This window comes from Melanostigma gelatinosum (genome assembly GCF_949748355.1).
Source record: "Melanostigma gelatinosum genome assembly, chromosome: 19".
NCBI classification, from domain to species: domain Eukaryota; kingdom Metazoa; phylum Chordata; class Actinopteri; order Perciformes; family Zoarcidae; genus Melanostigma; species Melanostigma gelatinosum.
In genome coordinates this window covers 17992836-18006719 of record NC_136652.1, presented here as the reverse complement: position 1 = coordinate 18006719, position 13884 = coordinate 17992836, and the positions used below count along the sequence as shown (strand labels likewise).

General features: G+C 42.7%; 2 protein-coding genes across 2 annotated transcripts; one reads left to right on the top strand and one right to left on the bottom strand.

The window, feature by feature from the left end:
- Window positions 1–968: 968 nt before the first annotated feature.
- Window positions 969–4035, top strand: ccn2a (cellular communication network factor 2a). Its single transcript, XM_079290240.1, has 5 exons — window positions 969–1203; window positions 1356–1572; window positions 1684–1935; window positions 2058–2269; window positions 2384–4035. Exons 1-5 carry the CDS (start codon window positions 1141–1143, stop codon window positions 2678–2680), a joined length of 1041 nt encoding a protein of 346 aa, XP_079146366.1. The 5' UTR covers window positions 969–1140; the 3' UTR covers window positions 2681–4035.
- Window positions 4036–5116: 1081 nt separating this feature from the next.
- On the bottom strand, window positions 5117–11943 carry LOC306793565 (uncharacterized protein). Its single transcript, XM_079291218.1, has 8 exons — window positions 11694–11943; window positions 11377–11426; window positions 10524–10617; window positions 9188–9256; window positions 8996–9085; window positions 7604–7915; window positions 6462–6844; window positions 5117–5904 (listed from the first exon to the last, which is right to left on the bottom strand). The coding sequence occupies exons 1-8, from the start codon at window positions 11737–11739 to the stop codon at window positions 5821–5823; spliced, it is 1128 nt and encodes a 375-aa protein (XP_079147344.1). The 5' UTR covers window positions 11740–11943; the 3' UTR covers window positions 5117–5820.
- Window positions 11944–13884: the final 1941 nt, after the last annotated feature.

Genomic DNA, 13884 nt, shown 5'->3' with positions numbered 1-13884 from the left:
TTTTCACATTGTGATATCGTTACTTCAGTAACAAGGTAACAAGGGGATAAGATCACGGCAAACGAACCCACACAAAGGTGCATCACACAAAATGATCGGAGGAAGTGTTTGTGAACAAAATGCTCCACTCATGCAAAAGAGATCATAATATGTCCATAATGCCTTTTAAATATTTAGTGCTTAAAAGCTGCAGTTCAGCCACTGATTTCAGTGCAGAAAAATGCCGCTGCAGTGTCCCAGATGTAACCGCACAATTACAGAAGACACAGTTACAAGAAGCTTACAGCAGTTGCCAAGTGTGCAGGAACGAGCAGCCTGTTGGATAACCAGCTCAAGTTAATGACTCAAGTGAACTTCCTTTCTCTAACAGCTGGCTGTTCATTTACTAAAGTACAGGCTGTGTGAGAGCCTTTGAAGCCAGAGCTGACGCATCATCACTTTATTTAAACCATTACCGGTACATGTTGACCCATCTTTATGAATTCATGAATTTTTTTATGAAACTGTTCTTCTTTCATGTATTTTGCCTTCACTTTTGAACTACGCTGAAGTTTGTTCTTCTTCTTTTTTGAATTAATATTTACCGGTACCGGCTGTCTGTTTGTGAAGTCAGTCTTTAGGAATTCCCAGTGTGGGGTCCCAAGCCTCTAACCAGACTTCACCTCCCATTCCAGATGAAAGCCGCTCTGAGAGAGAGAGAGAGAGAGAGAGAGAGAGAGAGAGAGAGAGAGAGAGAGAGAGAGAGAGAGAGAGAGAGAGAGAGAGAGAGCAGCAGAGCCTTGCCTTCAGACAGCAGGAATGTGGGATGTCTGGAGTGGGGGTCAGGAAGCGAGGAAAGAATGCCAAGCATGTCCATGTTTGTCCAGGGCTGGCTCTCCATTCAGCCCCCAGTGACGTGCCGCGAGGGCCAGCGAGTATAAAGGGAGCAGGGCTCTGCAGTCAGAACTCAGATCAGCTCCTCTACCGAAGCTAACCTCTAGCTTTCACCAAGACAGAAAGAAGGACCGGAGCAGCAGAGAAACTCTACGAGACAAGAGATCAACTTGATCAGAAACGGTTTCTCAAACTCTGAGACGAAAGGAAGACTTCCTCAACGAGACTTAAGGAAAAACTAGAATCTATTTCTACAAGGGAGAAAACATGTCTGCCGCAATGAAGAAAATGATTTTGCTGCCTTTCCTGTGCATCATGCTCTCATACATGGTAAGTGGCTTCATACTGCTTCGGCTTTAAATATAAGGGCAATGTTTTGAGTCTTCATACCTGCTCTTGTAAGCTCTGGCTTTCTTCATGTGCTGGACCTTTAATACACTTTGTGGAGATATTTAACCAACCGTGTGTCTGTGTGTGCTCAGGTTGCCGGTCAGGAGTGCAGCAACCAGTGTGCGTGCCCCTCCACTCCCCCTCAGTGCCCCCCAGGAGTGAGCCTGGTGCTGGACGGCTGCGGCTGCTGCAGGGTGTGTGCCAAACAGATGGGGGAGCTGTGCACCGAGAGAGACCTCTGTGACCCACACAAAGGCCTCTATTGTGACTTCGGAGCCCCCATCAACAGACGCATAGGAGTGTGCACAGGTGAGCCTTTGAAAGTTGTTGCTTTTTCTCTGCGATGTCCTGCTGTCTATCATTAGCCGTCCTTAAAGTTTGAACCGCGTGGTGACCTTTCCATCCTCGTTTCTCCCGCAGCTCCAGAGGGAGCCACCTGTGTGTTCGGAGGCATGGTGCACAAGAGCGGACAGACGTTCCAGAGCAGCTGCAAATACCAGTGTACCTGTCTGGATGGAGCCGTGGGCTGTGTGCCGCTTTGCGCCATGGACATCCGGCTGCCCAGCCCCGACTGCCCCATGCCAAGACGCGTCAAGGTGCCAGGGAAGTGCTGCGAGGAGTGGAAGTGTGATTCTCCCAACAGACCCAGTTTCGTGGGCTCAGCTCTGGCTGGTAAGTTAGTCTCCTTCTCTTTGAAGCGCATGCAACTGTAGTTTCTTTGTTGGTCTTTAAAAAGAGAGGCGATCATAATCAGGATGGTATTTCTGATCCAGTGTTTGCGCCTGTGTTTGCAGCCTACAGAGAGGAGGAGACCTATGGCCCAGATCCCTCCATGATGAGGGAGAACTGCCTGGTTCAGACTACTGAATGGAGCGCGTGCTCAAAGACTTGCGGCCTCGGTGTCTCCACCAGGGTCACCAATGATAACCGCGATTGCCGCCTGGAGAAACAGACCCGGTTGTGTATGGTGCGACCATGCGAGTCACAGCTGGAGCAGAGCATTAGGGTGAGTTTCTGTTAATCTGCACTGCCTGAATGAGCTCTACAGTTACAGTATTTGCACTGAGACACCCAAAGAATGCTGAATTAAGTTGTTTTTCTCTTCATTTTCCTCCCACAGAAAGGGAAAAAGTGCATCCGTACACCCAGACTCTCCAAGCCCATGAAGTTTGAGATCTCTGGCTGCACCACCACCAAGTCCTACAGGCCAAAGTTCTGCGGCGTCTGCCTGGACGGCCGCTGCTGCACCCCCCACAGAACCACCACCCTGCCCATGGAGTTCAAATGCCCCGACGGACAGTTCATGAAGAAGCACATGATGTTCATCAAGTCCTGCGCCTGCCACTACAACTGCCCCGGGGAGAACGACATCTTCGAGTCCATGTATTACAAGAAGATGATGGGAGACATGGCGTGAGCCGCTGATGGACGACCGCAGCTTGTGACTTGAAAACAAACAGAACTCCATCTCATTTTGCAGCTCAGTATATATGTTTTATTTCATCGTTTTCTCATTGTAAAAGTAGTCAAGACACTTATCTAAGTGTGTGTTTCGTATGGCTGTCACACATCAGCCACATCAGACAGAGGGTTGCATAGCAGCTCCAAGAGATTCCTGCACTATAACTTCTATTGTTGACAAACCTACTGTCAGGTTGCTGCCCGTTCCCCTTGAAATCCCTTTTTACAGACCTGTCCGTTTCTACTGTATGCATTTTTTAACCTTATCTAAACCTTGACGTCCTCCTTGAGTGTCTAATAACTCCAGACCAGACCTGGAAACTCTAAGCAGCTGTAGATGTAGCACGCAGACCACAGCAGGCCAGTGTTCCCCTGTGCAAACAGGTCTGAATGTGTCCTCGTGTGTGTGTGTGTGTGTGGGGGGGTGTGTGTGTGTCTGTTAGCGCAGGCCTGAATGCTGGCCTTGTCTCTGCCTCTAAGCGGTTCACCCTGCTCACAGAGTAGAGGAAAGGTCATCGTTTCCGCCCAGTATGTTGGATGAGAAAGCAAGCAGCGTGCTGAGTTTAAGGTTAGATATGCGACACAGTGGGCTTTGCCACGGCACTGAGAGAGAAAAAAAGAAAAAACAAATGACATGTTGACTTTTCCTGATTCAGGTCAGAAAGACGAAACCAAGTGGTTTTAGGAACAAAGTCTATTTTGTACAAAAATAGAAGAAAAGACTGGAAGAATTTTAATTTCATTCCTTTTTGTTGTTGTTTGTGTGTAAATGATGTATATATTTGTACAGTTTAAGTTAATTTAAAAGCCAAATTTGTTCTGTGCTTCAAAATGTATCGATAGTGTATTTTTTACTATTGTATTGAGAAGTGTGACAAAAATGTTACATGTTTCACTTCGTAGCTGGAAATAAAATGTTATATTTTTTATACGAACACAAGTTTCCAGATTTTTCTGTCTTAATCTCTGTTTGGTCCATTTACTATAAGATCTTTAAACTAACATCACACACGAAGCATACTTACACATGTGACTGATCTGCATAACTAGGACATCAATTGTTCATGTCAACCTTTGACATCTTAGCAGGAAAGTATTAATTGGTAATTAACACAAATATCATTCTGACAGAGTGCAGGAAATCAACCTTTGCTTAGACACTCCATCATGTCTGCAGCTGAAGTTAATGACATGGGGAGGATGGATTTGTCCTTATCTTAATAAAGCATAAAGATTGTTTTATTCCACTACAGGAGTAACATACAGATGTTGGTTTGTTCTCCCACTTTGCACTCAGGTTTATGTAACAATACTGTAATGCCTTCTTCAATAAACACAGAAGTCTAAAAAATGTATGAGTTCTTCCAGCAAACATGAATAATGCACAGAACTTGTCTGTTGAATTGATTTGTTAGCTGAGCAGAAAGAGGATATTTTTTATTCGTTTAAGCTTTGATGCAAAGCATTCCTGCTCGGTTTACTGGAACTATTACACAAGACAAGATGGAAATAAATGAACCCGGGTTCCAAGGAACACAAAGGAAATCTCTGTTGCTGACAGCTACAGCCTAATGTCGCCACCTGGTGCCCTTTTTCATGCTGTTGTCGTTCAGCTTGTTTTGTCACCCGCACACATACACCTGAAAAGGAGGGCAGCCTTAAATGAATCTCTCTGATCCACAGCTGTAATATTGATCAAGCAGCATAATGCGTTTCTTCAGAAAGTTCTAAATAAAACACGTCGAACAAGTGAAATAACAACAGTTGTTTGTGGTTATTGCCCAACTAGAAAGTCACGCAGAGGAAAACGTTTCTCTTGGTATTCAGACTTTTGACTCACTGTATTTGCATCTGTATTTGCATATATATATATATATATATATATATATATATATATATATATATATATATATATATATAGCCTATTTTTTGTTCAAGAGCTTTCAACATTTTGCTTTGTGAATACCGCACTGTATGATTCACCACACGTGGCTCTTTCTTCTCGATAGTAGCAGCACATTAATAATGTAACGCTCATGCCAAAACTAAGGGTTGAAATGTTGTTGTCTTGAATATTCTGTATAAACAGCTTGTGTGTCAGAGTGATGATTCATATTCTCGGCTTCTTCGCCCACAAACACAACCAAGTGCAGACCGTACAGTGTGAATCAGTGTCTTTACAGTGAGAAGCCAGGTTCACCATGGGTAAAGAATACCGTATAACTCTGGTAATCTTAACCAGTTATGTATATATTGGAATGAAAGTGATTCAAAACCCATCAATTGTACCAGTCAAACAATCCATTAAGATAACTACACAGGTGTAAATGAGTTATTACACAGAGTTTATTGCATTAATCGTCTTATGCAAATATTCATTCCATTTTAGAGGCATTAAAATGATCTACCAAAAGTTTACAGACATTTCCAGTTAAACTATTCAATTTATTGGTTTTCTTACATAAATGAATTACAGTTCATTAAATCTGCTAAAAATGTCCTTGGCTAGATTTGAGTTCAACTGTATCTATAATAAGTAAGCATCTACGTCTTCTTCTACTGCTTCCCCATAAGTAAGCAAGCAGCAAGAGCTTTGTACATGTACGCATGCCGCTACTGTAAAACCTCACCTTGTTGGTGTGTGTGTGTGTGTGTTCCTGGATCTACCTCAACCGTTCACATAAATCAATAAGTTAAAATATTTTGAAAAGCAGGCGAGATACATTTGCAGAAAGAGAAGATGATTTTCTGTGAAAATTTAAAAAAAAAACAAGCTGTCAACCTTCACTGACATGAAGGTTTTCCTTGACGGGGGCCTTACTGTGTGTTATGAATATCATATGCATGAGCTTGAATGAACTGAACTTGTGCAAATGTTTGTTTTTAGGATGCATGTCCAGCTGCAATGTGCATCTACTGTTTGCTAATCTGTGTGAGGGACAAGGGAGGCTGCAGCAGTGGGCATCTTCTGGAAAAATATAGCGAAAGATAATATCTCGTCGAAACGCTTTAGCTGTGGATACCAGGCAGCTGGTGAGGCGGAGGAGGCTGAGGAGGCTGCAGTGTCAACTTATTTCTTTTTTACCAATCTCTCTCTCAGCCTCGCCGCATCTCATGGAGTTTCTGGGCAGCGTTTTCGAGCTCTGACTCAATGGCTGCCAGGCTTTCAATCTCTGGCTCCTGCAAATATAATGAGAGGAGAAGAAAATACTTAGAGTGCAAACAATCATATATATATATATATATAGGAAAAATCTAAATATATCTGGACACAATCACCTCCCATGCATTGATGTTTTGGCTGTTAGCAGGACATCATGACCAGCCTCACGGTTACATCAAACATGTCTGTGGCCATTAAGGCTACCACAGTCTCACCAGCTTCCTCTGTGCAAGCTGCCAAGCAGCAGCAGGGACATCTTTTACCTTTATGGGATTCAGGCTGCAGGAAGGATTCTGCTTCATTATTATTTGAAGGTAGAAACACAGAAACATATTCAGTTTTTGGGGCTTGAGCTGGTCAACCTGACAGCTCAGCGGTACAGTTAGCCTTGTTAACATAATGCACGATGTCATTATTTAAAGGAATATAGTTTAACAACTTGGGAGATACATTTATTTGCTTTCTTGACAAAAGTTACGTGACAAGATTGGTGCCACTCTCAGATACAATTTGTATCAATCTTCTCATCTAACTTGCAGGAAGAAAGCAAACTAACTTTTTATTCTCGGCTCACCTCTGCCTTTGTGCTGGCGCTCCCCTCTTCCTCCTCTGGTTCCCCCCGAGCGATCATCTGCAGCTCCTTCTCCTCCGGACTGCTCTGCGTGTGTCTTTTCTTCTTCTCTTCCTCTGTGGCCTCTTTCGAGTGATGCGGCGCTTCCTGCTGCGCCTCCTTTTCGGCCGCTTTCTTCTTCATCTGCAACGCCTTGCCCCTCTTGCTCCATTGCTTATGGCTCTCCTTACTCTCTCTCTCCATCTCTCCTTCATCCTCCTCTTCCACCTCTTGTTTAGGGCTGTGTGAGAAAGCTCTCTTGTCTTTCTCCTCCTCATCTTCTTCAACAAACTTCTTCTCTTTTGATTTCATTCTTGGTGCATCTCTCTTTTCATCAGATCCAACACCTGGGAATGTGGAAAAAGAGAATAAAGAATGATTTTTTTATGTTTTTTTTGACTGAAGCACCTACAAGCCAGAAACTCTCCACCATTAGCAAGATTCCACTTCTTGTAATGAAATATTTCTTGCCAGCTGGCAGCTTTGCACCCAGTACTGCTAGCTGTGCTTTATGGGAATCAACAGCGTGACTGTTAGCATTCAGATGACTTGGCGAAGTATCCCTTTTTATAGAATAGGCATTTCATAGTTCTTTGCCATTTTAGTGCAGAGAAAAATACTTTCTCTGTTAAAAGAAGCTACATCTTGAGTGCAGTCTTGATCTAAAGATAGCTCTCATCATGCACACCAGCTCATTTGAATTCTGCGACACAGAGACATTTAATCACTTCTGTTGGTGTGCTGTCAGTGTGCCAGCCATGCTGTCCCTGCTCCCCAGTCAGGGGGGCTGATTTCATCACGGAAGCACTTCCATCGATCAGCCAGTCCTGTGGCAGCAGGAGATCTCATCTGCAAAGCTCTGCCATCTCCATATCTTTGGTCAACTTTGTCACATATTTGAATTAGCTTGGATGTCATTTGTTTCTTGAATAAGAATACATTTGACTTGACTGGGCACTTACAACATCAAGCTGTAATTCTGAATCTGCATGTTTTGCTGTAATGTTATTTGTTTCTTTCTATTTTTGTTTTACCTTTTTGTGTTTTTAAAAATTGTAATTAAGACCAAAAAAAGACAAGCATAAAGAAAGACGATATCTACTTGCCTTTCTTATCCTTGATCATGTCTTCCTCCTCAGAATGAACTCTCTTCTCTTCAGAATCTTCGTCTTCTTCTTCTTCTTCCTCCCTCTTTTCAGCCTTGCCCTCACTCCACTCATCCACAGGCGCAGACACGTGGCTTCCTGGACTCTCGTCGTGTTCCCTCTTCTCCTTCACCTCACAGTTGTCGTCTTGTGACTCTCCGTCTCTCAGGCTGTCATCCTTTTCTTCCTCTCCGTCTCCATTTCCTGTCCTTCTCTTCTGGGACAGGATGGATCGTTCACCTGGGCCTCCTAAAGCTTCCAACATGGATCGGTCTGAAAACCAGGAGGGGTAGGAATCTAATTTACTCGAGAGCATTGATTTTCCTGTGATGTTAAAAGAAGGTGCTTACACAAAAGCACAACAGTTTATTGATGGGGTCATTTTGTGTCGGGACTGAATTTGTGTGTTTTTGCTGAATGGAGTGGGTCATAATATCAGATTTTACGTAACAGTAATACAATTGTGCATCATGTGATGCTTACATGTGTCTGCCTTTGTAACTTTCTCACCACAGCCTCAAAGGGACACGTCAAGATCCATATCTCTCAGCTTTTGTAAGTTTAAAACTCAACAGAAAGGAGGTACTTATATTAGAACTGAACCAATAAGCTGATTATTAAATTAATTTAGATTGTTTTAATTGTCCTTTTTAATCACAAATGCCAAATATCTGATGGTCCCAGCCTCTCAGATATAGACGTTTGCTACTTTTCTTTGTTTTTTCTTATTATAAACAAAATATTGTTCAGATAAAAAACTTGAAGACCTCCTCTTGGGCTGTACTGAATATTTCATTGATTAACTGAGAAAATAATGCTTACAGAGCCATACAACATTATTTTTAGTGCATTATGTTCATCTTTTCATATGGTTTCACACATTTTCTGCAGTGTTAATTGTATCCCTTAACTATTTGAATACCATTTCATCAGTTTATCTATCTCTAGCTGTCAGAGAACATACAGAGGACCAGGGTTGATGGACCTTATTAATCATTGCTGAACTTGTTCTGGCTTTGCTCCTCGCCCACTCTGTGCTCTACAGGGAGTCTTATAACTTTTTAAAAAGCCTGTCGGGTGGAAGGACCTCATGTATGTCCGGATCCTGTCCACAGAAAGCATCAGCAGAGATACAATTCACCTCAAGCATTATCTCCTCTGTTTGTCATCCCTGCCTTGCTGACAATATAAAATAATGAAAGCCATACATCATTTTGACAGCTGGTGCGTCTCAAAACGTTGATTTGAGATTTTCCTCAAATCGAAAGCGACTGAATGTTGTTGAACTGTGATGAGAAATAAGCAGCATAACGATGCAGAAAAGTCTGAATCGGAGCTTCTGGAGAATCTGACCAGCGACATCGTCATCTGCAGCGTGAGGAGTTTGTGCGGTTGGTTCAGACGCAGCACCATCTCTCTGCTGCTGAGCTCTCTCCTGACGACCTGCAATCAAAATGAGTCGGTTGAGCTTTCACATGTAAACAAGCGCGCCCGGCACACACACACACACACATCGGCTGTGTGTGTGCGTGATCCGTGACTCACCTTCAACAGCGACGTCCTGCAGCACCTTCAGAAAGTTATGATGGCGAAGGATAGAAACCAGCCTGTCATCTGGGAAACACACGTTAAAATGAAGCAAATTAGTGGTTAAACGTCTCACTCAAGCAAGAAAAGAACAGACAATGGGCAGAAACACAGGGTAAAACACAGGTCTTTACCCCTTCACTTTTTCAAAGGACTCAGCAAATTTGCTTCAGTGGTTCGTCAGAGTTAATAGCCCTGAAATTTACTGCTTTCAAAGCAAGAGCGCAATTAATCATTTGGCCCACAGAGACTCCCCCAGAGGATTGCAGCAGCAGTGAGCACTGCACTTTCTGCTGACCCACAAACGGCACTGCATACTGTACGCAGCAAGCACACCGGAGACAGCTACTGTACTGTGCTCTGATATCAGTCTGAAAGCTTTCTTCCTGTCCTTGACTCTGACTCCTCTGTTCTCTCCCGCTCCTCTTTTAACATCCCTCTGGCGGTGTACAGTTCCTCTCTCTCTGTAACAAACACTCGGTGAGTAATGCCCCGATTGATTTTTTTCAACAAGGACAGCGTGAAGGTAATACACTGGTTGTGTAACTGGATATTCTTTACTCGGTGCTCGTGACCTCGCTGCATACAACAGAGCAGGTTGTTTTTTTACTCTGCAGCCATCGCATCAACCTATTGACCTTATGATGAGAGCATCATGCGCTCGATAAAAAAGAGACTACGTATTGGCTCCTATTGGCTCCTCCAGCGATGCCTGATTTGTTTCAGTCTTGGTCCTAGTCTCCACGATGATGATGATGATGATGATGATAATATGGTCAAAGTAAAGCTGAACAACCTAATTTTTTAGATCTAATTAAACAACTATAAAGCCTTCACTAAAATCCTTGTAGGTTGCAGAATTTTGGAAATGATTGCATATTTAGTATTGATCAATGAATCATCACTATAATGCATTCGAGCCTTAGATTAGAGCACAGACAGCAGCTTAGTTTCCGGTTGGAGAGAGCTGTCTGACTGCAAGGTAAAGCAGTGAAAATATTCGACATAGTATTCACTCAAACAAATATTGATTTTTTTTTGTTTAAAGGTGGCTGAAATATGTTTTGCTGACAGCAGTACACTGTTTTGCTCCTGGGGGCGTGCTGACCGCCTACTGTGGGCAATACACTGACTATGGACAAGTACCTCATGCAGCCCTACTTCAAATCATCCAGACTATTCCTTTAAGGGAAATACATTTAACATGTTTGGTGTGTGTTCCACTTGAGGTGGTGGAGCTGAGTAATACAATATATAAATATACTGTCAAAAAATGACACAGAGACTGACTCACCTGTCTTCAGTGTGACCAAACACTCCTCACTGACAGGCAAGGGGAGGGGCCTCGACAGCACACCTGCCAGCGCCTCCACAATGCATTTCATCACCTGCAGACACACAAAGTGCACAAAAATGACTGAAATTCTCGTGTTTTCTCGTATTGTGCCTGTGACATCCAATAATGTTGTCATAATGTAATTGTTTGAATTGTCCACTTTGATGAGTCAGTGATATTCTGTACGCAGGTGATGCGACTGTAAATTCAGGACGTTCTGGTAAAGTCCTTGGTGAGGGCTATGTGGAACAGCTTGAGAGAATTCTAATTCATCTGCTTCTCTTTGAATGCTGCTCTTGTGCTAACTCGCCCGCGAATTCAAAAGATATACGAAACTCTCAGACGAGAGATCAAAATCATTTCAACTCCCATTGTGCTTTCAATGTCAAGCAGGAGGATTTTTCACTCATTTTTTCATCTATTTTCAAAGCGTTACGAGAGGCAGACCTTTGAGTGTTACTCAGTCCATTTTCACACATCGTCCACATCTCCCCTTCACATCTATAGAAACTCTCACTCTCTCTCTCTCTCTCTCTCTCTATGTGAAATGGATCTGGCAATACCAAATCCCAAATCCTGGCGGTAAAGGCTCCATTGCTCTCAGAATTGATTTGAAGAAGAGATTGCCCTGCAGTAGAGAAGGTACTCAAGTGAATATTATTTATAATCACTGCCTGCCTTTTCAGTGTTGCAAGTAGAAGGACGTGTCACACTTACATAAAATAATAACAGGTTACTGTATACTACTACTTTTACAATAATAATAAAAGAACTGTAGTGCAAATGGTGATATTAATGACAAAAGCTTTACCTTTACGTCCTCATTCTCCAGCTGACTGGGAGTCACTGGCAATGACAGAACTGCAAGAAAAGCAAGAAAAGACGCATCATCCTATCATGATAATGTTGTTCCTAATCCCCGAAGATGTCATGTTATTCTCACTGTCACCAAAACACCGACCGCTTCATCGGGGGACTAAATGTGCCAAAAGGCGCAGGTGAATCTTCCCCCGCAATTAAAGACGTGTGTGCCGCTGTCCTTGGTGCTGAACCCAGGCAGCGCAGGTTTCTCTCAACAAACTCGACCTATAACATGGTGTCACTCAACTTCCACGAGCGTTTCCTTACCGCAGTTGGACAGTACTGTCACAACGAAGAGCCCTCTCCCGATCATGTTCGGAGACGACGCGCAATAAAGCTCTCCAGCAACAGAAAGATAGCGAAGCTTATATCAGCAGGTGTGATTTCCACCCTTTTTGGAGACAGTCGCTGGATTTACGGACGCATCCTGAACTAAACTGAGTCGACTTTCGGTATTTCTGGAGAGCTAGATTTCTTGCAGCAGCATCGGTGAACCCGGCAGCCTCCGTCCTCTCCGGTCTCTCTCTCTCCACCGACACCGAGCCGCAACAGCGCCCGCTTTTATGGGAAGATGCGGAGAGAGGAAGTGACGTCACCCTGAGGTAAATTGTTACTCTCGTACCTGATTACACCTCGATGGTTGTCAGGGCGTGTATCGGTTCAGAGTACACTATAGAAGTATTCACGCGCACCACCAGAGTAGATTCAGGGATTGAGTGACATAAGATGAATACAGACGCACAGATTTCACATCTTTGTCTCCATTATGTTGTGTTCCCATCCAGGACAAAGCTCCACCATCACACTGTATTTGCTGATCATGTCTCTTTCTTCACTGAATGTGTTGCTGAGTGATGGTTTATTAATAATGATGGCTGTCATTGTGCTGTACTCTGATCAGGTGGCTTGAATGGATTTTATGAAGACAAAGCAGCATTTACCCTTTCTTAGAAAAGACGAGATGGGATCAGAATTTAAGCTGTGTAACATAATATAACATATACAGGATACATTAATAATTATATTGCTAATAACTATAAATACGAGTTGATAAATACTTAATAAATGTATCTATGTGATGTAATGCACTCCCAGATGTTTGGTCACGACATGAGCATTTTGAAAGCAGTTATAGATTCCTTCTGGACAATCCATTGTTGGACCATTAAAGAAGTGTAGATAAAAATTGCAGATGATATATAACACAAAACATGGTTAAGTAACGTGTGAATGTGGCATGAATTCCTGTCGCTCACCATTAATAAATGACCAAATCACTGTGATTTGGGATTCATCAACACCGAATGGATGTCAAATGTTGATTCACAATTATTACATTCATTTATTTGTACAACTTGCTAAAATAAAAATGCTGCATGATCCAAAATACTTTGTGTCGCATTTAGAGGCTATTGGATGGCATTTGAGTATTTTTTATTTTATCCTTTTAATTAGTGTGCAGCACGGGGGAGTAAAACCAAAAGCATCGGGCAGGTGCCAATTGACAAATCAGGGCAGAATGAACAGACACCTTCAAGCATACACTACTGTAATACAATGAGAAATAGAAAGCAATGGGTGTGGATTTTGTGTCAGGGATCAGCTTTGGTCATCATTATATTGATTTTGACCGCTGCCAGACAGCAACATGTAGATCACGTCTGAAATGCCCTTTTTCTGTATAACTGGATCCAGAGACGGATTCCACCTGATTTGGAGGAAATACAAATAAATGTATGAAACATTCTGCATTATTATATCATAAAGTGTGGGTTGGAACCTGTTATAAAGTGTCACCAAAGGACAGTCATTTAATTAAACTGAAATAAAACACAGGATGAAGAACTTAGTTATGTTTTATAGTGTCATTATATGAACGTCTGTCTGTAGCTATTAACAAATTCATTGTGAATATAACCAACCTTTGAAATGTCCTTAAATTAGTTTGCTCTCTTCTACCTCATAAGGTCTCAGATGTACACGAGCCAGAAACGGGAGACAAAGAGGTTTCGCCGAGATGTGGGTTGGACTGTTTGCCGTTTCAAATTTCCTACTGCAGATCCCAAAGACCTCATTGTGCTTCCAGAGACACAATAAAGGCCCATTTGCGTCAGCTCCATGTTTGTCCTGCATAAACCGGCGATGGCTTTGTTTAAACATCAAGAGGGGCTTTGGTTGAATGCAATAATAAGGTCATTATGACATCCAGCGGCTACGAGGACTCATTGAAATTCAGCAGTAACATCCAAGAGAAACGGTAGAAAACAGAGGACACGGAAATGTATTTTTCAGATCGTGCAGTGTTTCTACATCCAGGTTAAGTGTTCACTACATAAACACGTTAAAAGCTCCCATTCAAAGTCCAAATGGTTTTGCCGGCATTATGTAAGGCATGTTTACCTAGACAACCATCCCATTCTGCTCCAACTCAACCCGCCCATGCAGAGTACACACCGAG

Excerpts from the sequence above, each read along its gene's own strand:
- LOC306793565 (XM_079291218.1), bottom strand. The coding sequence starts at position 11,739 with ATGATCGGGAGAGGGCTCTTCGTTGTGACAGTACTGTCCAACTGCG. Across the intron at positions 9,086-9,187 it reads GCAGGACGTCGCTGTTGAAG|GTCGTCAGGAGAGAGCTCAG; the intron begins GTGAGTCACGGA and ends TTTTGATTGCAG. Across the intron at positions 6,845-7,603 it reads CATGATCAAGGATAAGAAAG|GTGTTGGATCTGATGAAAAG; the intron begins GCAAGTAGATAT and ends CCACATTCCCAG.
- ccn2a (XM_079290240.1), top strand. The coding sequence starts at position 1,141 with ATGTCTGCCGCAATGAAGAAAATGATTTTGCTGCCTTTCCTGTGCATC. Across the intron at positions 1,204-1,355 it reads GCATCATGCTCTCATACATG|GTTGCCGGTCAGGAGTGCAG; the intron begins GTAAGTGGCTTC and ends GTGTGTGCTCAG. Across the intron at positions 1,573-1,683 it reads ACGCATAGGAGTGTGCACAG|CTCCAGAGGGAGCCACCTGT; the intron begins GTGAGCCTTTGA and ends TTTCTCCCGCAG.